Source organism: Mustela erminea, chromosome 1 (assembly GCF_009829155.1).
Source record: "Mustela erminea isolate mMusErm1 chromosome 1, mMusErm1.Pri, whole genome shotgun sequence".
NCBI lineage: Eukaryota > Metazoa > Chordata > Mammalia > Carnivora > Mustelidae > Mustela > Mustela erminea.
In genome coordinates this window covers 3,090,404-3,118,110 of record NC_045614.1, presented here as the reverse complement: position 1 = coordinate 3,118,110, position 27,707 = coordinate 3,090,404, and the positions used below count along the sequence as shown (strand labels likewise).

Here is a 27,707-nt window from a genome sequence, read left to right as displayed (position 1 = left end):
TTCCCCATGAGTGACCCAACCCTTAAGTCGATCTGGAAGCTACAGTTCCAGTCCCGGTGGCCTAACAGATGGGCAGCAGGGATAGGCCGACAGAAGCACTTTCCAGAAGCTGTCACCTTGAACCAGGTCAGCATAGAGGCCAAGGATTTTACAGCCAAGAGTGAGGACAGTGCTGCAAGGTGTCACCCTTTATACAAATGACCGAGCCACATACCGGGTAGGGGAGAGCGCACCCGCCAGCCCAGAGTGGGGGGCCAGCCCCAGGGGATGGAAACATGCACAGGGAACGATGCTTGAAAAGATGACAGATGCACCAGGTCAGGGCTGGACAATAAGTTTATACACACCCACATCAGGCTGAGGAGCCGCCACGGGCTCCAACTCATTTACAAGCATTTCATCACAGCGCCTGCTTGGGGGCCCACAGGCGCGACCAGGCTGTCCCTGTACAGATCCTCACATCGCAATAATGCTTTATTCAAGGGCAGATTAATATGCAGCTTTTTGGGGGGGATTTTTACAAATACCAAAAGGAACAAATCAAGCATCCTCTATAAAACTTTCCAGACCTCCAGAGAGGCCTGCGAAGCAGAACAAAGTGCTCTTTACACAGGACTTGTAGGACTTTCAAGTATCCAAGAGGCGTTTGTGAATGCCCTAACCATTCTACCTACACACGCCGGGCCAGCGGGGCACTCAGCAGGAGCTGAGCGAGCTGGTGGGCACGGGGCTCTCGCCGGTGTCCATTCCCACGGACCCCCCAGCTCCAGAAGTGGTTCCACACGGGGTCGGAGCCTCTGCAAGGCAAGAGAAGGAGGGGCCTTTAGCTGGCTGCACCCCCAGACTGGGTAGGGGCCCAAGTCACTGCCCCCAGGCCCCCCTTCAGACAACCATACTCATTCACGGCCCTCAGAGCCTGTCCCCTCCCGGGCTCACTCGGCAAGAGTCCAACATTGGCCCCTCACTGCCCCTCCAGGTGTCCCTGACTCAGCCCCTTCTACTCCCGAGACCGCCCCAAGACTCCACGGCTCCCCTCCTGCACCCAGCCCAGGGGTGGGCACTGCAGGTGCAGCACTGCCGATTCTCTGGGAAGCTTCTGGAACAGCACCACAACGTGGTCAGCATCCAACTGCTGGCCCGTTACTGTACCTATTTCTGCCATGGCTACTGGAGTCCAGTCCCGCTGGGCACGAGGCAGCTTTCGGAGAAGCCGGATCCTGCAGACCCTGGACCAGAACGCACCGCCCCCACCCATCCAGCCCACTCAGCGTCTCTTGGGGTCTCTTAGCTCAGCCCCCTTGTTTACAGACAGGAGGAGTGTGGGAGCGACGGGGTGTGCGTTCTTTTCCTGCCAGATTCTCACCCCCGACATCCGAGATGTCCAGGATCACACAGTCGCCGTCCTCCTCTTCCTCCTCCTCCGTGTCTGCCTGGAAGCCATCGAGGTCCCCGGCCCCGACCTGGACAGACAAGGGGGCATGGGCCATCAGCAACAGCAGCAGATGGGCCGGTGTGCACACCCCACCTGATCTGGGAACAAGCTGCAGGGGTGTGCTTCAGAACCTATGTGCAAAGGAGCCTTGTCGCAGGTTGGGGGGAGAAGGTTCTCGCCAACGACCTCATTCAGATCTCCCAAAACGACCACCAGCATTATTTACAAAAATAATTGGCCGATTCTGAATCAGCAATCTGGCTTTCTGGTGTGATCTGAAGATAGAGTGATAAAATGCCCACTTTCACTTTCTCTTGAAATAAACAGTGGAGAACTCCGCCAGCCAGCGTCACCTCCTCTGCCCAGGGCTCAGCCCCTCTGCCCGGCCCCCAACAACTCTCTCTTGTCACTCGTGTTCGGACCATTGTTGCTGGTGACGACACCATCCAAGCCGCTGTGGGCAGATTCTCCATCGACTTTCTGGACCTGTGTTCATCAGCTTTTACCAGAGAGGACAGAAAGACCATGTGGAAAAGGGCCAATTTTTACAAATTAATTAGTTAGTTAAAAGGGCCAATTTTAAACACCAACCATCTGTACAAGTGCCCCTGCTTTATGAAGAGGAACAAAGAACCAGCAGAGGCAGAGGTGGGCTGATTTCAAAAGGGGAAGCTCTTTCTCAAAACTCTCCCGGAATTCCTCTGCTACAGAAACGGGCATTTGTTTGCCTGGAAAAGGAGCCATGGCGCAGGACCGCGCGGTGTGCAGCCTGCTGGCCTGGCTGGGCAGCCCCACGGACACGCCAGCGGCCCCCAGAGCACGCAGCATCGATGCCTCCAACCACCAGTTTCCAGAGAATTCACCGGCTGAGAAGAGCAGAGCCGGGCTCTCCCCACGCTGATCGGGAGGCATCTGGTGGATCCGCGGAGCAACAGGAACGAGGTCTCTTGTGTGCCGCCACTTTGCAGGGGGCTCCCCAGCCGCAGCCCCCCCCACACAGGACAGGCGCTCAGGTTGTTGCTACTGCCCACAGGGGCCCAGGGCCTGCCACACGCTCTGGGCTTGGAAAGACCTTTAGCCACGATCAGGAATCAACTCTGTGGAACACCTGTTCGGGGTCATTTTGATCAGAGGCGATTTCAGACAGGAAAGGGAAAACAGGGCCTCTCCCCATTTCAGAATAAAATAAGAGTCTAAAGCTCGAGTCCCCCCCGGGGGCCACACAAGACCACAGTCCTGGTGCCTCACTCGGCCCTGTTCACCTGACTGATTGTGACGCCTCGTGAACATGCGGTGTAGCAGGCCAGCTGTCAACTCAAAAGGATCTTTAAATTCCCACAAAATTGAGAAAACAAAACAAAAACTGAAGCAAAAAATTTGAAATAAATAAATAAATAAATAAATTCCCACAAGTTAGGACAGCTCAACCCCATCTAGAATCTGTGCGGACGTTCACGGTTTGACAGCAGCTATCGGCAAGGGTAGGGAAGTATCAGCGGCTTTACCGAAACCCAAGCCCAAACGCTTCACAGGCTTCGGTCCTCCAGTCTTACCTTCTAGAAGTTTACCTGCATCGGGCACGTTTATGTGGGGGCTGTCAGCGGGGGGCACCCCGGCTAAGGGAGCCCCAAAGCCATCCCCCCCACCCTGCCCTTACACCCCGGAAGCCGAGCGAGGCCGCCTGGCCAGTCCTGTGAACCCAGCTAAGCGGAAAGTCTCCGCTGCCTTGGTCTGCCGGTGGGAGGTACGCGACAGCCATGTGTGACCACGAAGACAAAGGCCACACGCTAAGGAAGGAGGGAGTGGGACACGGGGCGGCCTGTCATTACCGGAGCTCGGGACAAACCCCTGGCCCGTGTTGAAGCTGACACTGGGGCCCTATGAGTGACAGCCCGAAGCTAGGACCGCCGAGCACTGCGTCCCCCCTCTGCGGAGCAGGGGTGAGGCTAACTGCCCATGGCACAGCTCCCAGAACGCCCCAGAAGCCAGGCACTCAGAGCTTCCCTCCCCACAGGCACACACTGTGCTGGCCCACGCGGAGGTCCTGGGCCTGGCACATGGCATTTCCTAAGGGGCTTCAGGTATTTATTTAGCTTTGAAGATTTATTTACTTATTTGAGGCGAGCGAGGGCGCACGCGCAGAAGCAGGCAGGCAGAGGGCCAGAGAGAGAGGGAGGCTCCCGGCCGGTCCCGGCCCGAGCAGGTGGCAGCCTCTACCTCAGACCCTGAGGTCCCGACCGGAGCAGGAATCACGAGTCAGACGCGTCACTGACCGAGCCACCCAGCCGCCCTCTGAGGAGATTTTACAACGCAGACCTCAGGGCGGCTGGGTCAGCGGCGTGTCTGGCTCAGGTCATGCCCGTAGGGTCCTGAGATCGAGCCCCGCTGTCTGGCTCCGCGCTCAGCAGGGAATCTGCTTGAGGACGTTCACTCACTCGCTCTCTAAAAATTAAATAAAATCACACGGAGACCCCAAGTTCCTCGCTCCGACGTGCTGAATCCGCGTCACCGGGCCCAGGACGCCCAGAACTCCGAAGCTTCGGCCCGGTGGTACTTGTGCCGGGAGCAGTTTTAAAAATCCCAGGGGCAGCAGGTGAGCCCTGTGAGGGGCTGGAGGGGGTTCACTTGCTTTGTAGCCTTCGGGTGAGTCCCCAGCACTGCGGAGCCTCTGGAGGGCCTGACCCGTGAACAGGGAACGGGAACAGGCGACTGTTCACGCGAGGAACATCAGGTGAGACTCCCCATTGCGCAGATTCCCGGACACACAACCGGGGGTTTTCCTTTCCCGGAGGCTCAGCGTGATAACAAAGTATCTTACAGATGAAGCACAGGGATTCCCGTAAAGCACCTAGCCTAGGACCTGGCATTTGAGGAACATGTAATAGTGTCTAAAACTATTGTTTTCGGGGCGCCTGGGTGGCTCAGTGGGTTAGGCCTCTGCCTTCAGCTCAGGTCATGATCCCAAGGTCCTGGGATCGAGCCCCGCATCGGGCTCTCTGCTCAGCAGGGAGCCTGCTTCCTCCTCTCTCTCTCTGCCTGCCTCTCTGCCTACTTGTGATCTCTGTCAAGCAAATAAATAAAATCTTAACAAAAACAAAAACACTGTCCTGAAAGTGAGGACCACCATGGGGGAGAGGGCACCATGGAGCTCAGGATGCAGCCGGGGCTGTCCCTCGGGCTCGGGTGAGACTCCACATCCACGCCCACGAAATGGGCAAGGACATGGCGGGGCCCTGAAGGAAGGCTGCCCAGACAGACAGACGAACAAGGCTATTTTCCAGCCCCGCCATTTCAAGCTGGGGTTCCCACTGCTGGTTTCAAGCAGAGCCAGCCATGCTCCGGCTCCGTCTAGGACTGCTTGGGGAGCAACGGTGCAGACACTGGGAAGGTTCTGCTGCTCACACACAGATTGAACACCTGACAGATCTACCGAAGCCTATTACCGGGGCTGAGGCCCAGGGAAGTATCTGAGTGTCCCAAGCCCTGCCTCCTCACCCCGGAGGCTCCCCACGGCGTGAGGGGCGAGCTGTGTCTGCAGGCGGGGTGGAACCCTGCACACAGCCCCGCGCTGAGGACACAAACAGTCCCGGTTTAAGAGGAAGGTTTACAACGTGTCAAAGGCCTCGTCTGCCCGCAGCAGCAGGGAGAAGGCGGGCGTCATTCCAGGGGCAAGTTCTCCCGCCTTCCTGCTCTGACGGCCACTGGATTTTCAAAGCTGAACGGTGCCTCCCGTCAGAGAAGCCGTGGGCAGGACCTGGGGGTGCGGCGGCATCACCACCCAGCCCGTGGCGCGCAGCTCCCCAAGCCATATGAGCCCCGTGGCGGGCGCTGGACACGAGCCGGAGACACGGCTCCACAGACCCCTTCCTCGCACCCTCCGCGTGAGGTCTGTAACCCCGAGACGTCTGCCTAAGACAAGCACCCGGGACTCGCGCCGTAAAACAGGTATCCGGTAAGAGTAGCTGCGTGAAAGGAAGAAACTCATCCCGTTCCTATTCCAGCAGGAAAAAACCCGCACACCCAACAGCAGTGAAGGCTGGGGCCGGGTCCGCGCCCCTCTGCGCCCACAGCCGGCCTCGGAGACGGCGCCGTCCCCACGCCCCCAGGCCCCCACAGTCGGCTCCTCGCACTTGCTCCTCCCGGTGCGGCCATCAGTGATCAGGAGCCGCTCGGGCGACAAACCGCCTCCTGTGCTCCCAGTCACGATTCTGCTCGCCACCGTGTGGACGAGGTCGGGCAAAGCCCAGATCGGTCAGTGCTTCCAACGACAGGAAGTAAAGGTAAAAGCAAAAACATAAAGACTGGAAAGTCTCCACACAGAACGCTGTTGGGGGCTAAAAGAAATGAGCCATCGGGGCACCTGGGAACCAGGCAAACACGCGAAATCGCTACACTCTCTGCTCACTTTTGTTGCGACTCGAAAACTGCTCTAACTAAGACACTTCACAGAAACTGAAAAGCCCCCTTGGGGGTCTCCCCCAGCCCGCCCCGCCCCTCACCTGCCCGTCGTTGCCTGCGCTTCTTCAATGAACTGGGTGATGCACATGCTGCCGGCTGACTTCCGCTTCAGCGAGATGGGCGTCCCCTGGCTGGGCCCCGTGGCGGGGACGCTGCCACTGTCCTCCCTGGTGGCCGAGGGCACCATGGTGACGTAACTCCACTGGCACGGCACGGGCAGGTGCTCCTGGTCAAAGGTCTTCAGCACCTGTGGGTGGACGTACCAGCACATCCTGAAGTCAGGCCTCTTCTCGTACACCGAGTTCTCGGAAATGATCCGCTTGAGCCTGGCCTTGGAGGGGACGGCGGCGTCCTCGCTGGCGGTGGGGGTCTGCGGGCGGGAGGAGCCGGGGCTGGGCGGGCTGGCAGAGCTGCTGTCGGGACTGCCCGCGTCCCTGCCGAGCAGCCCCCGGCGGCAGCACTCCTGGAACTCCCGGTATGATCACTTTGCTTCCGTTCACATTCCCGTGCAGCAGCGGGAGCAGCTGCGCCAAGACTGGTGGGGGCAGGGCGGGGAGACACCGGGAGAGAGAACACACATCGCACAAGGCTCCCGGGCTGTCACCGAGGTCAGAGACGCGATCAGCTGCGGGGTGGCCTTTCGAGAAGAGCTGCGGGAGGCTGGGCAGCCCAGGTCTCCCGAGGCGGGATTTCTCCGGATAAACGAGCATGCCTCCCTCCATGTGCCCACTCCTCCCGAGTCATGGGGCTCCCCAGCTCCGAAGAAGTGAGGAGGCAGAGGGCCCCAGGCATGTGTGACCTCGAGCCCGGCCCTCTGGGGAGTGCGCTAATTAGAGGGCCGGGTCCTGCCGTCGTATCAAGAAAGCAAGAGATGCGCTCAGCCGGCGCTTGCTTTCGTGATTGGCCGACAGCCCTCCTGCATCACAGTCCAGCCACCCAGCAGTCTCCCTGGGCCCGGGGCGCTGGGAGCCCCATCCCCTTCCGTTCCCGGCAGGCGCCGACACTCACTCTGCTGGTCTCTCTTCTCCCGTCTGGAGGCCTTGGGCGTCTGCTCCTCCTCGGAAGGGACCGTCTCCAGCAGGCACGCCGTGAACTGCTGCAGCACCTTCCGGTCGGCGCCCCCGTCCTTATCAGATGCCCAGACGCAGCCGATCTTCACGGGCTGGAGCACGCGGAACCTCTTCCCCTTCGCCAAAAACTCATCCCACTCTTTGGCCTTCAGTTTCTGACGAACCTTGTGGTTCTCTGGGTCAGCACACTCCTTGCAGGGCAGACAGCAAAGCTCTCTCAGGGTCCCCGGGCCCTTGTGCCCTCTCATCCCACCCCCAGGCCAGGGAGAGGGACGAGCACGCTGGGGCTGGGCACAGCCATCCACACGTCCCGACCCCCACCGTGTCCCGCACCCCTCCTCCTAACATCACCGCCGGGAAACAGCGGAGTGCTTTCCTAGATGCAACGGAGACTGGCACTCATGCCGTTTGCTCTTTGGGACATGCCCAACCTCTCTGGCCATGACCAGCAGGGGCTAAAGTACTCTATCCTCACCAGTAAGCCGCTCGAGGCCACTCTAGAGTTTCTAGGGACGGTGTGACGCCAGGGCCATCCAATCACCAACCCCAAACCCCACTCCCAGGTCACCCTCCAAGCCAGGCCCAACACTGCTCTCAGAGACGGGGAGGCCCATGGGCTCCACAGCCTGCTTTGCTGCTTGGAAATGTACGAGGAACACCCGCCCCTCCAGCCTGACTTGGGAGAGGCAAAACCATTCCCCCAGGCAACGGCATACTTCTCCAACCTCCACTGTCCCAACATGACAACCTGACCGGCTGTCGGAGCCCTAAAAGCAGCCATCTGCCAGAGTCTAGCACGTTGGTGGCAGAGGTTGGGGGTTAACTCCAAGGGGCATAGGGGAACCATCTGGAGACACAGAAAGTTCTAGATTTTACTTCAGGTGATGGATTTACAAATGTCAATCATTAAAGCTCACTGTGCTCAATAACTAAGATCTGCATGTTTTCTTATAAGTTCGTTATACCTCAGCTCGGAAAACGTAAACAGATAAAATATCCTGGCCTCTGACTCGGGTTTCTCCTCATGCCGCTGCCCCATCTGGGATTCTCCCCTACCTCTGTAGACCTCCACTACCCTCCCCAGGCAAAACTCAAGCTCAGGCCCGAGACCCCACAAATGACTACGTGTTGGGGTCGCAAAGCGCGCGTGGGACGAGGGTGGGTGAGCTGGGCCGTCGCACCGCTGTCACAGCCCCCACACTCGCAGCCCGGCTCGGCTCGGCGAGCTCTCTCCGGGACAGTCACCTCCCCGCTCTCCCCTCACCTCAGTGACTCCCTCGTCCTCAGACAGGTACCCATGGGGCACGAAAAAACCATCGTCTTCATCTTCATCGTCTCCCACTTCGTCATCATCATCCTCAAAAAAGAAAAACGGTTCATAATTTGTGGCAACAGAATATATGCCTCGTTTAGAATGTTCACCTGTGAACATCTAAGGAAGGAAAAGGCATCTACTGCCTTGAGTGTCATGCTTACGGGCGCGGGGTGAAACCCCCTGAAGGTACCCCCGTTATTATTATTGTTTTTTAAAGATTTATTTATTTATTTGACAGAGATCACAAGTAGGCAGAGATGCAGGCAGAGAGGAGGAAGCAGGCTCCCCGCTGAGCAGAGAGCCCGATGCAGGGCTCGATCCCAGGACCCTGAGACCATGACCCGAGCCGAAGGCAGAGGCTTTAACTGGCTGAGCCACCCAGGCGCCCCTGTATCCCATTATTTGAGGGGGGCAGCGGCAGTGTGTGTCAGGCAGAACACAAGTGAGTGAAGCCGCCCAGAGGTAAGACAGGAGGGGTGAGTGGGCACCAGGCAGATCAGGGGTCAGCGTGTGCCATCTCACAGGCCGGACACTGCTCAGTCCCACTGCCAGGTGAGCTAGCGTCACTAGATAAGATTTTCCAGTAGATGCTGGAAATCTGGTTGTTTTTAACTATTTTGAACATAAAGACTTATTTATTTATTTGAGAGAGTGAGCGAGCACGGGCAGCAAAGGAAGAGGGAAGGGGAGAGAGAGAGGACCCCGAGCAGACTCCCTGCTCCACAGAGCCTGACAGGGGGCTCCCTCTCACGCGCCTGAGATCACTACCCGAGCCGAAACCATGAGCTGGAAGCTCAGATGACGAGGCCAACCAGCGGTCCCCACCGCCGGTCAGACACAGGCTGGCTGTGAGCGAGCGCAGCCCTCTGGGTGGGAGCCCAAAGCCGTGCAGGCGCGTGCTCACCCCCTCGCTGTGGGAGAGGGACTCTCCCGGCTCCTCCTCTTCCCACTCCTCGTCACTGTCCACCTCATAGTCCAGGAACTTCTGAGGAAACAAAGACGCAGCGCGTCATGGCTCTTTCGGGGCCGGCAAAGCAGAAAACACTGGAATGGCAGAGACACAGGAAGACAGACGCGCCGGGACCAGCAGCACGGCCGCCACGCGCTCACCCTGTCTTGGGCCCAGGGGTCCCTTGGATGGATGACGGTCGTCTTCTTATTCCACGTCCCCCAGTACGCCGGCCGGTGATTCTCGGAAAACTGTAGGAGCTTCATCCTGCCGAACTTCCTCCTGTCAGGAACGCCGTCCGCCTTGCCGCTCTCCACGATCACCACGTCGCTGAGGAGGAGACCCAGCAATGCGCCTCCCCGCTCCGCACCGCTCGCCACCCCGGCTCCTCAAGGAAGCAGGCCGTCAACGTTTTCCAGAGACGGGAAACCACCTGCTCCCAAGAAAGCTAAGGGACATTCATTCCAGGGACACAGAGCAAGGAGAAGGCAGAGACAAGATGGCCAAGCTGCTGCCCCGCAGGATGTACAGAAGCGGGCTCCCAGAGAGCACGGGGATTGGCAAGAACAGGGCAGCTGCTCCTAGGGAGCCCGGCCGGCCAGTCTGCCCTCCGCAGCGGCAGCTCTCGGCAAGGCCAGCGCCCCCGAAACTCAGCACTGAGCTTCTGGCTTTAGGCCCCGGAGGGAGACAACCCGCCACGATGAGCCCGCAGCAGACCAGAAGGCAGGGCTCTGCCCCGGACCCCCTGGCACTTTCCAACTGCGCTCTGATGTCACCAACAGGCAAAAGACGGTCTCCCCGGCCACTAACCTGTTATGAATATTCGTGTTCCGGTTTGAAACCATGGTGGGTCCGGACCTGAGGGGCTGCCGGCCTTTCAGATCTTTCAGGAAGGAGGACTCGCCATTCTGCTGCTGGAGGAGCTGGTCCAGCTGGTCGCAGAGGTCCTGGTCGAAAGCAGTCCGAAACCGAGGGGCGAGAACCATGTGCTCTTTAATTTCAAAAGGGGCGAACTTCCCACAGGAGCCAGCCAGGGTCTGAAAGGGAGAAGACGCCGTGATGCGCGCCGGGGAGGCGCCGCCGGGCACACCGCATGGGGACGCTCCTTTTCACGTTCGTCCAGGTCGCTAAGTCCAGGGAGACACACAAAAGGCTACACGCTGTGTGATGTCATTTACACAAGTTTCTGGAAAAGGCAAAACTAGAGGGCCAGAAGTCACAGCAGCAGTTGCTGGGGCCTGGGGGCCAAGGGGGGAGGAGGGCGCCAATTATAGGGAGCCAACTGGGGCGACAGCAACACTTCAGCTCTCGAGAAGGGGGGTGCTGTGGAGCCCTATGCATTGTCAGAACTCACCGAATGAGTGAATTTTACTCCGCATTATACCCACTAAACACAGCTCTTTAAAAAGAAGGGGGCGGGGCGCAATAGGACACACGATCCCGGGAGAGGGACCTGAGCCCCCAGGGAGTGACTGCCGCTTCCCCAGAGCTGCACTGGGACAAGATGACTCACGAGCCAGAGCCCATCTCAACACTGAAGGCAGACATGAACCCGCCACACCAATGTCTGCTCCCTAAGAATCACTCATCACAAGTTCTGGTGGATTTAATCTCCCCTCAGAGTTCCTGCAGCACCGGCCACGTCTGTCAGCGGATCCCAAAGCTGGCACACAAGGACATGCGGGGTCAGGAGGAGAGTCCCCAACTGTGAAGCTCAGTATAAGCAAGCCAGCCTCCGACCTCACTGAGGAGAGAACACTACGGCAACTGTCTTCACCGTGGCTGCACAGAGGGCCGTCTGGGGGATGCTCCTGGATGGGATCCAGGCTCCAAGATTTTGCAAATCTCCCTGGTGATTCCCAACTTGCAGTCAAAACCAAGAACCAGCCGACGGCCCACCTCACTAATGAACTGGGCTATCAGGCACCCAGACAGGACAGAGTTAGGGCCGAGCCCATAGGACCAAAGACTCCAGCCAAGCTAAGGAACTACACATAAAAAAACAAATAGTGGCCGGGCTGCCTCAGCCAGTGCAGCAGGTGCCTCCTGATCTTGGGGCTGGGAGTCTGAACCTCACACTGGGTATAGAGATTATTAAAAAAAAATTTTTTTTAAGATTTTTTTTTTTGAGAGAGAGAGAGAGGGAGAGAGAGAGATCACAAGCAGGCAGAGGCAGGCAGAGAGAGTGGGGAAGCAGGCTCCCCGCTGAGCAGAGAGCCCGACACGGGGCTCGATCCCAGGGAAGCAGGCTCCCCGCTGAGCAGAGAGCCCGATGCGGGGCTCGATCCCAGGACCCTGGGGTCATGACCTGAGCTGAAGGCAGAGACTTAACCCACTGAGCCACCCAGGTGCCCCTAAAAAAAATCTTTTTAAAACAAACAGTGAAAACTAGACCAAAATACTAGGAAAGAGATGATATCTGTCTATGGCCAGAGGGTATACAAGGCTTTGTAACCATAAGTCAAATGCTATAAAAATAATGACGCCTGGGTGGCTCTGTCGGTTAAGTGTCTGTCTTCGGCTCAGGCCGTGATCCTGGATCGAGCCCCATTTGGGGCTCCCTGCTCAGTGGAGAGCCTGCTTTTCCTTCTCCCTCTGTCTACTGTTCTGACTACTTGTGTTCTAATAAATAAATAAAATCTTAAAAAAAAAATTTTGAATGTGACATTAAAAACATGAAATCTGTGGGGCCACCTAGGTGGCCCAGTCAGTTAAGCGTCTACCTTTGGCTCAGTAATGATCCCAGGGTCCTGGGATCCAACCCTGCATCGGGCTCCCTGCCCAGTGGGAAGTGTGCTTCTCCCTCTCCCCTCCTTCTGCTTGTGCATGTGCCCTCTCTCTCTCCCTCTCAAATAAATAAATAAATAAATAAATAAATGAATCTTTAAAAAGAAAATCCTGGCTGCAGAACTAAGTCCTAGAGGTCAGAGCAAAAGCCAATCCCGTAGAAAAATAGGTAAGAAATAGGAATTGGCAAGTCACAGAAGAAATCAAACGGCGAACGAGAGACAAAAAGATGCCCAGCCAGGATCAAGGAAAACTGTCAAGTTTAAGAAGAACGCCAACTTTTGTGCCCATCGGATTAGTGAAGGTAAAACACGCTCCATTCCGTACCAGCGCAGGTGGGGAAGAGCTCATTTCCCCACGAGGCCCAGCACAGACGTTCCCGCTGGGAGGGCACCTGGGCCGGACTAATACAATCAGTCATTCTGTCCGAGGGTGTATCCCCGGACCAAGCATCAACCCGCTTCCAGGCAGCCGTCCTAAAGAAAGGCACACGTGGGGCACCTGGGGAGCTCAGTCCTTAAGCATCTGCCTTTGGCTCAGGTCACAATCCCGGGGTGCCAAGATTGAGCCCCACATCAGGCTCCCTGCTCAGCGGGAAGCCTGCTTCTCCCTCTCCCACTCCCTGTGCTTTGTTCCCTCTCTCGATGGTCTCTGTCAAATAAATAAATAAAATCTTTAAAAAAAAAAAAAAAAAAAAAAGGCACACGTGCAGAGAGGACTGTCAGTGACAGTCACCACGCCACTGATGGGGCATCAATGGGGCAATGGCCATAGACTGTGACACCATCCACATTATGAAAGTTAAGCGGCAACAGAAAGAACGAAGCCGACCCAAACGTGCCAGCAGGGCAAGAATCCAGGATTCAGCGATGTAAACAAAGCAGGGACGGAACACACTCATGAAATGTATGTAAACACACAAACATATGAAGACGTGTAAATGCGCAGAAAGCTCTAGATGGACACCCTTGCATCAGAGGAGATGGGTTACCTGTGGAGCGCAGAGGGAGGGGAGGGAAGTCTGGGGTCTCCGGAAGCAGATGCTGCTAGAAGGCGACAGATGCCAGCTTGGAGAAGCAGAATTCTGTGCTGAATTCTGAACTGTTGTTTTATGCTTATTCTCGCCTCCCACCCCATGCCTCAGCTCCCTGAACGTAAGCACTAGGTCTTCTCTGACACCTTCCCACATGGCTCCTAACGCAAAACTGCTCAGGAAGCAACCTCCGAACACTCGGCAGTGGTTTTACCACACGTGCCACTTTTTGCCTTTTCAAGGACAGAGCGAATGACAAAATACTGCGTCTCCAGCCTCCGTCAGAAGTAAAAGCTCCCTCTGAAAGCAGGGACCCCCTCTTGATGAAAGGGAAGCTCCCTGGTCAGAAGATACCCTTGCACTTTTCAGAAGGACGAACGTGACAGAGAAAGTCGAGCCGGAGGAAGCCGGGCACTCACCTTGGGGGCCTGCGGGGTCTTTGGCTTCTGAAAGAACCTCGTGATTTCGGCCTTCTCGGCTTTAATGCGCTGCAGCGGAAGAGAAGATGAACACGAAGAAATGAGAGACGGCGGCCCCGAGAACGGGAGCCAGGCCTTTTACAGGGGAGAGCACCTTTGCTGTCAACTCTCCAAACCCGTGAAGGCCCTGGGGGCATCAGACTCCACGCGGAGTCCCCGAGGCCACCTGGCTTCCCCAGGCAGAGGGGACGCCCGCAGAGGTCCTGGGACAATGACCTACCTTCTCCTCTTCCCGCAACCGTTTTTCTTCTTCCTTTTTCCTCTTCTCCTCCAGCTTCGCCCTGGGAGACAGGACCTTCAGCCTCGGCCGGGCAGCTCAGGTGTGCGTGGACCCAGGCCGCCTTGGGAAGGCGCGGCCCGGTCCCGGGCAGGCCAGCGCATGCAGGGGTGCGCGCGCGTGCCGGGGTTGGGGAGGGTGCGCGCTCCCGTCCCCCCCCCGCCCCCCCGCCCCCTCCAAGGGCCCACGCACTCCAGCGCCTCCTGCCGCTCCTTGCGCCGCTCCTCCTTGCGCCGCTGCTTCTCCGCCTTCTCCTTCTCGTCCTTCTCCCTCTTCTCGCGCCGCTCCTTCTCCTTCAGCTCCTTCTCCTCCTCCTTCTTCTTCTTGGCCTCTTCCTTGGCCCGCTTGGCCTCCTCCTTCAGCTTCTCCTTTTCCTCTTTCTCCGCCCGTAACTTGAGCTGCTTGCCCAGCCGCTCCCTGTCCTGCACCGAGAGAGGGTCCCGCGGCTGTGTCCCTGCGCCCGCAGGCAGTGGAGGCCGAGGAGAGGCGGCCCACCCGGGGGGGACCTGCCAGCCGGCGCCCTACCACACCGGCCACTGGGAGAGGAGTGACGGCCACCAGCCAATGCTCACAGGACCTTCCGCGCGATTTGAAATAAGCTTCACTCAAAATCTTTAAAAGTGGAGCGGAGTTTATCTTGGTTAATTAATTAAAAACAATTGAAAACAATGACATAATCAGAAAATGATGATAAAATAAAGACACAAAATACCTGTAGGTTTTGCTTCCCTACCTTTAAAACAAAAGCATTTTTCTTCCCATCCTCCCCAAACCAGATCAAATTATAGGGATTATTTTTTTCCTCTGAAATGGAAGATCGGGATGAGACAGGGACTGGGAATCTGTTAAGTCAGGGGGAAATGAAAACCACCAATAAAAGCAAAAAAATGAATTTGCTTTTATCTTTACATCAGTTCCTCATTCCAAACAACCGGCACACGGCCTGAGGCACTGCATCATTATCTAAGCCCGAGCTCTGGCTCAGCAGGCGAGACACCTGCCAGACACAGGGGCTCCCCTTCTGCCACAGCACCAGGGAAAGTTCGAGGACTATTTATGTCGGAAATGGGTTTCTCAACATCAGGAGCCTGGCAACTCCGGTTTCGGTCTGGGCATAGGACTCTGCCCTCATCTCTAGGGAATGTCCCACCTTCTGCCCTAAGAAACCTCTCGTTGCTTTAAGGAAAGCCACAGAGGCTCTCTGCTAGTGATGGCGGAAGCCTTCCGTTCTCACAGAGCGCCCGCCCTCTGCACCTTCCGCGGACGACTGGGACACTTGAAGAAGGTGCCTGGACTGGGGAAAGCATGCAAGGTGGTGAGGAGTCGTGTGGGCCCACTGCTCAGTAAGAAGGCAGAAGGCTTCTGGAAACCGGCCATACTTGAGCCCCATGTCCCTCCCCCACCCCATGTGTGTCAACCTCTGAAATTCTCCAAGAATGAGAGAAACTCTAAAACCACCACCAAAAGCTGACCCACAAAAACTGAATGCAGCCATAAGGCGGATGGCATAGGAAGCACGGGGTGAGCCCAGACCCACTGTCCTCATCACCCCTTCCACGGGCTGGCTGGGCTGCAGAAGCCCACCAGCCTTCTCTGCTCCTTACAGCAATGAGGAAAACGTCCTCTGCTTTGCAGCGCGAGACAGGTAGTGACCCCCAGGTGACAGAAAGCAAGACTCAGAAGCGACACTAGACAGTAATCACCCATCTAGCATCATGGCCACCAGACCAGCACAGCACGTGGGAAGGGGCTGGTAAGTGTCAGCTACAAAGCCCAGCTATCAAGACAGTAGGAGAAACCATGATCATAACAGAAGCTTAGAAAGGCTACGTGCAAAATCGTCACTACAATGATGCAACCCACAAGTCCCAGGGCACAGCTGTGTGAAATGAAGCAAGATTCGAAGTCATGGTCAGGACAAGCAGGGAAAGGGAACAGGCAAAGGAGGGGTGCAGGGGCCTTGCTTACTATTCAATACAAAAAGCACAGCAGGTTAACTTTCTGTTTCAGGGGAAATGTCTTACTCTTTGCAGTTTGAGCTTGTCCTTCTCTGCAGAAGCTTTGAGTTTCTTAGTTATCTGAAATGAAAGATATTTTTCTTTAAACATGGCTTGTTTCAATCACTACAGTACATGTAACATATCACGCGCTTCTCTGGGAAAGAAGGGGAAGGGGGAATAAGGGGCTCACACTACTGAGAACTTCTTTACAAAAAGAGCTCAGTGAAAACCTTCTAGTGACTAGTTTCCACAAACAGAACCAAAAACCAAATGTCGTGGTGGGGTCATGAACTCCAAAGACCATTCACATGCATGTCTCTGGGGATGAAACAGGAGACTGGGGAGACAGATAACAAAACCGAAGGGGGGCCAAGCACAGGAGAAACACGGCAGGCTCAGCACTAAACGGCAGTGGACAGCCAGCCTTGGCATCCAGCATGTGAACCGAGTAGAAGGCTTTGTAACAGAGGCCATGGGACACACCCTGTGTGAAACAGACAGAGCCAGTAACCCGGCACAGCAGCCCCTTCTGATTTTTCCAAGAGGAGCCAATACTGGCTTTTTTGTTTACATTTTCTATGTAATGTCTAAAAGTTAACATTAACAAGTTAACGGGTTTGTGGCCTAGCTACCTATGAGCCATCACTGTGTACTCCGCTTTCCGAGATGTGGAGCGAATGAATGTTCAGGGGAAAAGGTCAGCTTGCTGGAGGTAGCGATCTGGTCTAGGACCCCCGCATCCTAGAGTACAACAGCCTCTACCGCCCGGCTGCAGGGTGAGCATGGCCAGAAGGACTCACCGCTGGCTTCACGGCCTCCGGTTTGAGTGTGAACAACTCAGACTACTGGCCTAAGCTACCTCCAGAGCGGAGAAGCCGGAAAACCAAACTGTCAGACGGAAGAGCGGTGCGGAGAGCGCGCACAGAAAAGCAGCAACTACCCAGGCTCCGTGAAGACAAAGAGGCAGCCAGAACGTGAGACTGGGGACTTGAAAAACCAAAGGCCCATTTTCCTCAAGATGCTCTGACAACACTGACAAGACTAGGTAGTGATGATTCCTTGGGGAAAGCCCACGACCTCGTGTAGAATACAACTTACAGATGAATAAATCAAGAAGACATCCTTCTTACTCGGGACACATCGAGTTTCTTGGATTAAGCCTTCCCTTAGGAAATGGCAGCAGTCTCATGAAAGCCATGTGTTGGCAGGACCTCAAATGCCTCTAGCATCGTGCCAGGATGCTTGAGCCTGTCTTTACTGAGCCCGCGCCAGCGCAGATGCCACCTTCTGAAGCAGTTTTACCAAGGGCTTGAGAAACACCACCCGCCTCTCCAGAGTCCGCTCTGCCTGCCAAGTCCCCGACATCACTCCCACCAGAAAGGATTTAACAGCAGCATCTGCAAGTTGCTGCATTTCTGTTGTTGAATTTGCGTTCAAATTGATAGTACCCAACGTGATGGTCAGATTCCCACACGAGGAGTGCACTTGAGAGGAAAACACAGTCAGTGCCTTTGACAGAGCGTCCCCTCCGCGGCGAGTCCGGGCAGGTGACGGACTCCCAGGAGCCGGCTACTAATCGATGACCAGAGCTGTGATCATTTCATGCGGAACCAGGGTGTACTGCGTCACTAGGCACCCAGATGGGCCTCACTGGTCTGACAGATTATCTTCTCGACGTTTGTCCCAGTGTCTATGAAACTCTCCCCCAAGTGGAGACCACACACATCACCCGTCTGGAACTCGGCTGCCAAAACAAGACCAAGACCCCAGCAGGAAGCTGACGCACACACATCGACACCCCGGACGTCAAGACAGACCGAACCACGGGCACGAACTTCACGTGGCAGGACCCGTTCAGAGCCACTTGCTCTGACTTTATGTATACAGGGAGGTGGATTTCTTCGCTCCGAAGCAGCAGTGAATGAGGTGAGGAGAGGCAGTGATGCAGCAGGAGCAGCTAAAAACCTCCCCGCAGGGGAGAGACAGCAGCGGGGGAGAACATGCGACCTTTGCAAACCGCTCCAGCTGCAGTGGAGGAAGAGCCAGCAGGCGACATTCACCTGGGCCTCCCGGAGCTCCAAGTGCTACTTAACAGCAGCCCAAGGAAACATGCAGAAGAAAGCACATTACAGTTGCTTCGTCAAGGCTGAGAATTAGAGACCATGGAAACATCTACCAACAAGACTGACTCCGCAGTGTGTCCAGACCACAGGTGTAAGACAGCAGCTAACCAGAGACCTTCCCAGGCCTGTAGAGAAAATATCAAACATATGGAAGACACCCCAGAATGAAAAAGAAACATATTTACAGCACATGGCTCGTATAAGGACACAAAACGATACTGCGATACTGCATATTCCCAAGGATCTCTCACATAAGCCGCACGGGGAAGTGTAAACTGTGACGAACTCGTGGGAGAGCCGGGCTGGAGGGAGTGTCATGCTTCAATGATGTTTTTTGAACACGAAGAATTTAGCACTTGTGTAATTTAAATTATACCCGGAAAAGTTCCAGCGACCTGGGCTCGTCTGTAGACATGCCCAGATTCCAGGAACACAGCTGTATCCACATCTTTGTTTATGAAAAAAATAAACCTCTTATCGCCATTAAAGCAGGCTGAATTCACGGCTAAAGCGCAAGCCAACTTCTATTCCAGATGGTAAAATGCTCCAATGCTACAGAGCGACCATTCAGCCAGAAGAGCCCGCATGAGCCCAAACTGCGTTCCTCCAGACCTGTTCTCAAAGCGAGTCTCCGGAACCCTGGTGCTTTAACCAACACAATAAAGGACACAAGAAACAACAGAATGAAGCTCTTTGAGCAGACCATCTCAGACTCCCTGGGAAGATACAGCAGGAGCTGCATCTTAAGTTCCCTGGAAGGGAAACACGCACGCAAGCACGTGCGCACTAGAGGAGCGTGCCTAGGGCATCCAAATGCAGAGATTACGGTACCAACCCCAGGACTGTGGAAGCCAAATAAAACCAAACACGTTACACTGTAACATGAAACAGTATGTGAGCTTCCACTGAGTTTCCACCTACAATCTGGAAAGGAGGACGTGGAGAGGAAAAGTGGAAAAACACAAGTATTCCCCAAGCTAATACGGGTCAGGAAACCCTTGAGCCCCCCAGGGAAGGTGCTGGTTGAGCACCAAACACAAAACTAACCAGCGAATTGGAAACTCCCTGCTCCTGGGGAGGGGGGGTGGCGGGAGATAATGCACGAGGCTGTGGGTGTGGTTGCAAGTGGTCCGTCTTGCCCCCCCCCCCCCTCAGGGAGTCTGGCTCTCACAGCACCGGGGACACATGATAATCACTTGGCTTTGCTCTCATCCGTCTGGTGCCAACCACCACCAGGAGGCTCCACTTCCACTCCTGTGACCGACCAGCTCACAGGGTGGGGGGTGGGGGTGGGGGTGGTGGGGGTGGCAGGGCTGATTTGCTGCTGCAGGCTCTGGGGCTGTGTGAACCTTCGCCACTCGGTGCAAATTATTTGCAAAGCCACGTGGTGACACCGCCTTCTCGAGCGTTTCAGACCTCCAGGCCTATGTTGAGAGCGAGGAACCAACACCCAAGGCGCAGGATCTCCTAACCAGCCACATTCGGTTTAATGCTCGGCTTGCCGAGGGCACCAGCAGACAGAAATAAAACTATTTCATGACAAGTCCCAACTATGTCATTTCCCATTCCTCGGGCTTGGCTACGGGTATAAAAACAAACTTAAAAAATAAAGTGCTTGAGAAGAACGGAAACACATGTGCATGTCCTGTTTTCTAGGCTAACTGGCTGTAACAAATCACATGACAAGATCTAGGCTAAGTAGCAGCAGCAGGCTGGAAGGATTTCAGGCAACTGGCCAGACCGAACAAGATGGCTGACAGCGGAAAGGGACGTCAACTCTGATTCTGAGCGTCTGAGTAATGGCTCACATGCAAGTTTAAAAATGTATCTCTGTCTGCAAGAAGAAAAGATTGCTCCACTCTTGCCATTTTGAAAACCTAAAGAGAAAGCCACTGGTGCTTTCCTTCTAAACTCCTCAGGAGATAAAAGCCATGCAGTCACCCAGAAAAATAATTAGTCCCTTAGAGATCAAATCTCACAAAGTGATCAAGGTCAAATCAGGCAGGTTCAGTGGAGACTGAATGATCCAACCCGGGATCTGATCTTACACTAAAAAGCAACCAAAAACACAAAACAACCTAAGGGCACCTGGCTGGTTCTATGCGTGGAGCTTGTGACTCTTGGTCTAAAAAGTTGTGCGTTTGAGCCTCCACACTGAGCACCGAGCCTAGTTAAAACAAACAAAAACGTAATGTGAACAAAAATTCTACAAAAGCAAAACACCAAAAGCCAAAAACCAAAAAACCCAAACCAAAGGATGCCGTCATACACACTTCTGGATTCTTGACTCATTTTACCAGTTCTACCCAGAAGACCCTAAGGGGGCATGAAAGCGGAGACAGCTGCCACCGTGCTGACAAGCCAGCAACAGGGACAGGCATTTCAAGAGTCATCTTTCTGTGGGTCCTTAAAATGGGGCCATGTTTTCCTTTTGTTTTTGTCGCTCTGGGGGCGGTTTTTCAGTGTCTAGGTCTGGGTGTCCAGGCTGACGAGAGCTGACCCTGCAGAATTCCCATTTTAGTCTTCCTGCTGTCTTGGGATCTCTTCACCAAGACTCCTTCCCATTAACCCCCTTATGAGCCCGCGTTAGAACAGCAAGGAGAAACGGAGCTGACATCTGACACAAGGGGTCGCAGCTGCCCGCTTACGTGGGCTCCTCACGAACATGGGCAAGTTGATGGCACCACTCCTCAGGTGTGAACAACCACTGCTACCAAGATGGCAGTTCACAGAAGACACCTGACACGCTGGTGACTAACAGAGCCACCAGCACATTGCGGGGCACATGTAACCAAACACTGCTCACGGTTTTGATAGCCAAAGAATTCCAATCATGGGGCGCCTGGGTGGCTCAGTGGGTTAGCCTCTGCCTTAGGCTCAGGTCATGATCCCAGGGTCCTGGGATTGAGCTGGCATTGGGCTCTCTGCTTGGCAGGGAGCCTGCTTCCCTTCCTCTCTCTCTGCCTGCCTGTGATCTCTGTCAAATAAATACATAAAAATGTTAAAAAAAAAAATTTATTCCCAATCAGTCTGTGGCCCCACCTACTTGGCCACCAACCCCCTGGGCCACGCAGTATCCCCAGGAGGAGAGCAAGAGGCTGAATCCCGTTGCCACTGCCACACCAGCATTCGGCAGAGATACTCACTCTGCGGATAGGTGTGCAGGTTGGGGAGGGCCTGGGACTGCTGTGCTGCTTTTTGGAAACAGACTGCCCCTCGGGTGAGCTGGTGGGAGAGGAAGAACCCCGGGACGAGTGGCTAAGAACAGAGTCTTCTTCAGGGCCGGACTCCAGCGTCTCGCTCTCGGAGGGCACGCCCTGGTCTGCGGGTGTCACAGGCGGAGACTTGGCTCGAGGAGGTTTCCCAGCCAGAATATCCTGCAAGACCACCACGGGCACCTTCCCTTTGAACAGGATGCCCCTGGCTTCACTCCAACCATCCTGGTCCTTCTCCGGGCACATTCTTGCGTCACCAGTTGGCACGGGGCAGCTTGGGGGCGAGCCTTTCTGCCCATCTCCACTCCTCTCTGGGTCCCCGGAGCCAGGACCCTCCTTCTCGGTTTTGCATGGAATGTCGGAAAGGGTCTCCTCAGAACACGCCAGCTCATCCTCTGGACTGGCCTCCGGCGGCCCCCTGTCACCTCCAGCTTCTTCTCCGACCCCACTTACAGCCTCCTCAGAGGGAGAGGCTGCAGCATCTAGTTTACTGTGGGCCACAAGGCCATCTAGTTGGTCACTTGAGTCCTCCGTCAAATCAATGATGACTGCAGTCTGGTCAATATTGGTTTTGACTCTGTTTCTTAAAAAGTTATCTAAGGGACCCTTCCCGTTGACAAGTTTGGGACTACAGTCTATGTCAGAGCCCATATGACAGTTGTTCTCCATGGTGTCCAAAGAGGTCTCCAGATCAGGGACTTGACTTTGGGCAGGAGCACCCTCAGAGCTCCTGGTGTCATCCAACCCGTCCTCGCTCTTTTCCTTTGGGACAAGATTCAGGCGCTTGAAGGGCAGACGAGCTGAAACGGAGAGAGAAGGCCGTCTTTACAGGGGAAGTGTGAAAGGCGACACCCCATCGATAATTTGATATTCTGTAGGCTCAATAAGCATCGACCTTGCTGGGCTGGAGGGGAGTCTGGGGGTCCGGACTTCTCTAGAAAACACGGATGCCTTCAGGCTCCACGGTTTGCCCCTGCCCCTTTCACCTCAGAGACTGCTGCCCTTAACGTGACTCCCCTCCATACCAAACTTGCTATCAGTCATCACGGGAAGAGGAAAACTGCTCCAGTGGAACCAGATACCAAGTTTTAAACACCAGAGGGGCGCCTGGGTGGCTCAGTGGGTTAAACCTCTGCCTTCGGCTCAGGTCATGATCTCAGGGTCCTGGGATCGAGCCCCGCATCGGGCTCTCCGCAGCAGGGAGTCTGCTTCCTTCTCTCTCTCTGCCTGCGGTCTGCCTACTTGTGATCTCTATCAAATAAATAAATAAAATCTTAAAAAAAAAAAATTTTTAAACACCAGAAACCATACTTTTTTATACAGTTACTTAACTAATCTGGCCTAAGGGCAAATAAACACCAAAGGATTTGGACACGTTTATCGTTCTGTCCAACTGTGGTTCAACCAGGGGCAGCTGAGCTTGCCAGGGATTTCTGGCGGAGTCTGGAGATATTACTGTTTGTCATGACTTGGGTAAGCGACCAGGGACGCTGCTAAACCACACAATATAGAGGACAGCCCCACACTGTGACAAAAAAATTACAGAATGTCAACAGTGCTGACATAGAGAAACCCAAGTAAGGGCAGTGACCACTAGATTTGCTCCCAGGAACCTAAGAAAACAGCAACATAATCACAGGGGCTCCACAGCCTCTGACTGGAAGGTACAAACATTATCTCGCCTCTAGCCCTTAAGCCCTGAGGACCCCAGTGGAAGGCCCCTGCTCAAAGAAAACTAAAAATACTGCTGAGGAGATGATGAAGGATACAAGTCAGGAACGGTATTTAACCCCTTCCCAGACAGTTACCTTGTATTAACTTCTTGACTGGAAAAGCTGGTCTGTCTTTGCAATCCATGGCTGTGAATGAAGTGTCAAAGGATAAGTCATTAGAAGTCGGAAGTAATTCATATGGAGCCACCTAAGACGTCCAAAGTGGTTGTCCGGTGGGAGCGATCTTGCCACCCCCACCTCGGGGCCTTTGGCAATGTTTAGGGACATTTTTGGTTGCTGTGAGGGGGCGTCTAGTGGATAGAGGACAGAGATACTGCTGAATATCCTAAAATACACAGGATGGCACCCAAGGCACAATTATCTGCCCAAAATGCTAACAGGTTGAGAAATTCTGCTCTCAACACTGTCACACCTTCTCATTCTGTGTGATGGTAACCATCGCTCTGAAACTTAGATTATTATGTCTTCTCCCCCTTCCCCACACAATGGCAGCTCTGTGACAACATGGAGACTTGTTCCACACTGCACCCTGTGCACCTAGCTCAGAACTGGCACACAGTGGGACACCAGTGAGCATGGTAACAGGGACAGTGAAAAGGGGAAAGATGGGGCAAGGGGCTGGCTCGGTTGGAGGAACACGCGGCTCTTGATCTCAGGGCTGTGAGTTCAACCCCACACTGGTGTAGAGATTACTTAAAAAATAAAATCTTAAAAAAGAGAAAGAGAGAGAGAAGAAAAAGGGAAACAAGTGAAGTAGAGATGACAGAAAACACTGCATGACAGATTTCACCATTAATGACCCCAAAATGTCCTCCTCCAATCAAACCATCCCCACCATCAAATCTGCAAAATCAGAATAGGACTAATTTTCTTCTTAAATAGAGTCCATACAGGTAAAACAATTTAAAGCACATTGAGCTTGTCGGGGTGGACCTGACGTGCTGTCAAGAAATAAGGGAGAGTATTTTCCTGCACCAAAAAAAAAAAAGAAAAAAAAAAAGCATCTAATAATATCAAACTGAGACAAAAATGACTGTAAATAGAGCTAAGTCTTTGGGAAAATATCCTTAAATTGGTTAGAGTAAGTTTAGAAGCTGACACCTGCTAGGAGATCTGGCTTGAAAAAATCTAGGTTAGTTATTTGGGGCAATCTACATATGTTTTGGAAAAGATACACACAAGTGAGTATTTTCAAAAAGCAGATCAAGGTTTCTGAAACACTCAGCTGTCCAGAGATGAAACTGCTCTCGCCTAAGCCCCAGGCTTGGAATACAAGGACCCCCAGGATTCACATCTCCTTTCTAACCATTTCAAGGTGGTATCATTCCCAGGTCCTTGTTTACCAAAGACAGGATTTCCCCCACCTTATCTGAAGTATGCATAATCTTTACCCATGTAAATTTATATTTAGGACAACCACAAGTATTTATGGGTGTGGCCTGCCAGCTTTGATGTGAGGGGAACAAAAGTGACCCAGGCCCAGAAGCATGCAAGAGTAGCCCACCCAGGGATGTGAATTGTTCAAAGGCAAACATACGATTCACACACACTCGTGTCTAAAGTTACGAAGGCTCTTCTGAGATTACATGACTCCTATTTTATGGAGCCTTAAAACACCCCTTCCTCTTATGGTAGGAGGGTCACAGCAAGGTGGTGTTTCTTAAATTCTTAAATTGAACATTCTTACTGTATTAAATGACCGCTCAAGACGATCGGTCCCAACTTTATTGATAGGAATTTTATGTCTCCGTGAAATTTCCAAGGAGCGGTGCTTCTCAACTAGGGGGCGATTCTGTGCCCCACCCCATCCCGGCTCGGATAACTTTGTGGGTCGTCACAAGTAGGAAAAAGGGGATGCTACTGGGATCTAACGGGTGGAGGCCAGGCACGATGCTCAACGCTACAATGCAAGAGACAGCCCCATTGTCAACAGTGCCCAGGCTGGGAAACCCTGGAGCGGACTAGTGGACCTCCCTGTCAGCCCTCAACTCAAGGGACAGGTTGTTTATCAGGCACTTACTATGCGCCAAGCGTTGCACCGGCGCTAGGCACAAAATGGGAGTCAAGCAAAGTAGACAAGGCAGTCTAGTCCTCCTCGGCTCACCATCCCACGTTTCCCAGGCCCCGCCAGGTGCAGGAAAGCCCCCTCCCAAGGTGCGGTGGGGGAGGGGAAGGCAGGTCTTCACCTTGCATAGAGGGCAGGATCAAGAACCCGGGAGCCCCAGCGCCCGGACGAGCCCACCCTCCGGGCCTCTTACCTGGGCTTGCCCCGACCCGCAGACGCAGCTGTTCTGGTCCCCGAGCCCGTGGGCCCCCGGGCCTCAGTTTCCCACCCCCCCGGCCAGAGGGCCGCTGCACGGTCCAACTTGCTCAGGGGACACAAACGCACTCGGCAACCTGCAAAGCCAGCCCCTCCGCCTCCCTGGGCCTCGGTCTCCCCTCCGGGCCACACCGACCCGTCACCGCAGAGAGCCCTGCAAGGACCAACTGACGCAAAAGCGCCGGGGAAAATGGTCGCGGCCGCAACAATAACGTCGAGGGCGCCCTTCGGGTCGCAGGGCCCTGGCTACGGCCGTAACAGCCGCCCCGACCGAACAGCCGCCGAAGAGGAGCGGCCCTGGGGCCGGGAGGCCCGTCTGCCCCCAACTGCCGCCTCGGCCTGCGCAGGCCGCGCGCCGCGCCCCCCCTTCCCCTCAGCGCGGGACCGAACTGACCTGTGGCCGCTCCCCTGGCGCCGGGCGCCCCGCACTCCAACTCCTCCAGCATCGCCCCGGCGGCGGCTCGAGCTCCCCCCAGGCGGCGGAGGCGCGGGCTCTGTTCAGGCGGCCACTGCCGCTCGCCCTCCCGCCCGCGCCGCTGCTGCCGCGGCCGCCGAGCTCGTATTTGGCGGGAACCGCGGCGACCCCCGCAGCCCGCGCGGTGATTGGGCGAGGCCGCGTCACGTGACAGCCCGCCTCGGGGAGCAGGGACCGCCGGGAGCATCCTCGCGAGAGCCGAGGCTTCCATTCCTCCCATGGCTCCCCTATTGATATTCCCGCGGAGGACCGGGGCTTCCTCTCGGCCGCCGGTCATTGGCGGGGAGGAGGTGCCCTGCGATTGGAGGCAGAAGATGTCAAGCTGAGAGTTCAACACTGTGATTGGCTAGGCGCGTGGGATAGGTCGGCAGGAGGAGGGAGGGCCAGGCTCCTACGTCATGACGAAACGTTTTACGTAGGCTGATGGGTGACAACCTGAAATTGCGGTTTAGAGGAAGAAAAGTTTTTAGTTTATGCCAATTGGGCATCAGCTGAATATTATAAGTATTAAAACTATAAATGTCTTTTTAGGTGAACAACAGGAAGAAAGTAAGTTCTGTGTAGCCCTTTAAAAGCATTTACTGTGCACCAAATATATTTAGAGGGAATGAATGAAATGGATCTTTCTGGTGTAATCCTCAAGATTTTTGCATACACTGTTTCCTCGCCTAGAAACTCTCCACAGCATTCTTCCTGGCTAGTTTCTATCTAACTTTCAGATCTTAGATCTGCACCTCAGAGGAGCCTTTCCCTCCCTATCCCCAACACGGTAAAATTCCTACCACTGGATTCTTTCCCCTCTTTTTTTTTTTTTCCCCTCCTCCCCGCCCTTTTTTCCTTACAGTTTTGTGTTTTGTTTTGTTTTGTTTTTAAGATTTTATTTATTTATTTGACAGAGAGAGACACGGCGAGAGAGGGAACAGAAGCAGCGGGAGTGGGAGAGGGAGAAGCAGGCTTCCTGCTGAGCAAGGAGGCCTGTGCGGGGCTCGATCCCAGGACCCTGAGATCATGACCTAAGCCGAAGGCAGACGCTTAACGACTGAGCCACCCAGGCACCTCTCTTTTTCTTGAAGCAATTACAGCTTTATCTTTTTTATTAACTTGTTATTTGATTTACTATCTGTATTTGTCACCAGCTCCATAAGGGAAGGAATAATTTTAACACTGTATCCCCAGTACCTCTCAGCGACTGACATATTAGCAAGCTCAAAAAATAGTTGAGTGAATGCATAAACTTCATTTGATTGGGCTGTGTGATCATGTAGATTAAAAACCTCACATAGAACAGAGACCTTCCGGGTCAACCTGCAAGGCTTATAAGCAATTTTTTTTTTAAGTTAAAAAAAAAATTTATTTGGCAGAGACCCAGCAGGAGAGGGAACACAAGCAAGGGGAGTGGGAGAGAGAAAAGCAGGCTTCCTGGTGAGCAGGGACCCCGCTGTAGGACTTGATCCCAGAACCCTGGGATCATGACCTGACCCAAAGGCAGATGCTTAACGACTGAGCCATCCAGGTGCCCCTAGAATTAGTTTTCTTTAGCATCAATTTAATCTCTCAAGCGGAGAAGTTAGGAAAGAAGACTGACATTTAGCCCAAGTTCAGAATTCTATCAATTCTATAGATTGGATAATTAAAGCTGAATTATTAGGCATATCACTTTGGGTAGGTCATGTTTTACTCAAGGCATGAGATTCCCCCGTATGAATCATGACATTCTAGCATTTTGCAATGATTTAAACCAGAGGGTCACCATTGAGTGCCTTTCAGAATCACATGGGGAATTTTAAAAAACTATTCATAACAGCCCCATCAGGATCTTTGGGAAGGAGGTTTGTGGCACACATATTCTGAAACAATCCTCCATCTAGGTCCACTACCTTCTGTTGTGGCATTTGGAAACTTCCAACAATCTTCTGCTTCAGAAAACCACCCAAATCCGTCAGAGATTTCAGCATTGAAGTTGCAAACACGTTAGCTCTAGCCACTTTCTTGTTCCTCTTTTTGGATTAATTTATCTGTTTCAATTCATTATTACTTCCAA

General features: G+C 54.3%; 1 protein-coding gene across 1 annotated transcript; it reads right to left on the bottom strand.

Moving 5' to 3' along the window:
• Positions 1-318: 318 nt before the first annotated feature.
• On the bottom strand, positions 319-27,707 carry CHAF1A (chromatin assembly factor 1 subunit A). The gene is given in 17 exon segments (XM_032306644.1): positions 319-797; positions 1,364-1,460; positions 5,946-6,365; positions 6,367-6,425; positions 6,899-7,151; positions 8,225-8,317; positions 9,180-9,260; positions 9,386-9,554; positions 10,035-10,261; positions 13,464-13,532; positions 13,744-13,804; positions 13,993-14,222; positions 15,825-15,878; positions 21,070-21,938; positions 22,947-22,997; positions 25,586-26,101; positions 27,544-27,707. Coding segments are annotated over 16 exon segments (3,192 nt in total). The 5' UTR covers positions 25,944-26,101; positions 27,544-27,707; the 3' UTR covers positions 319-696.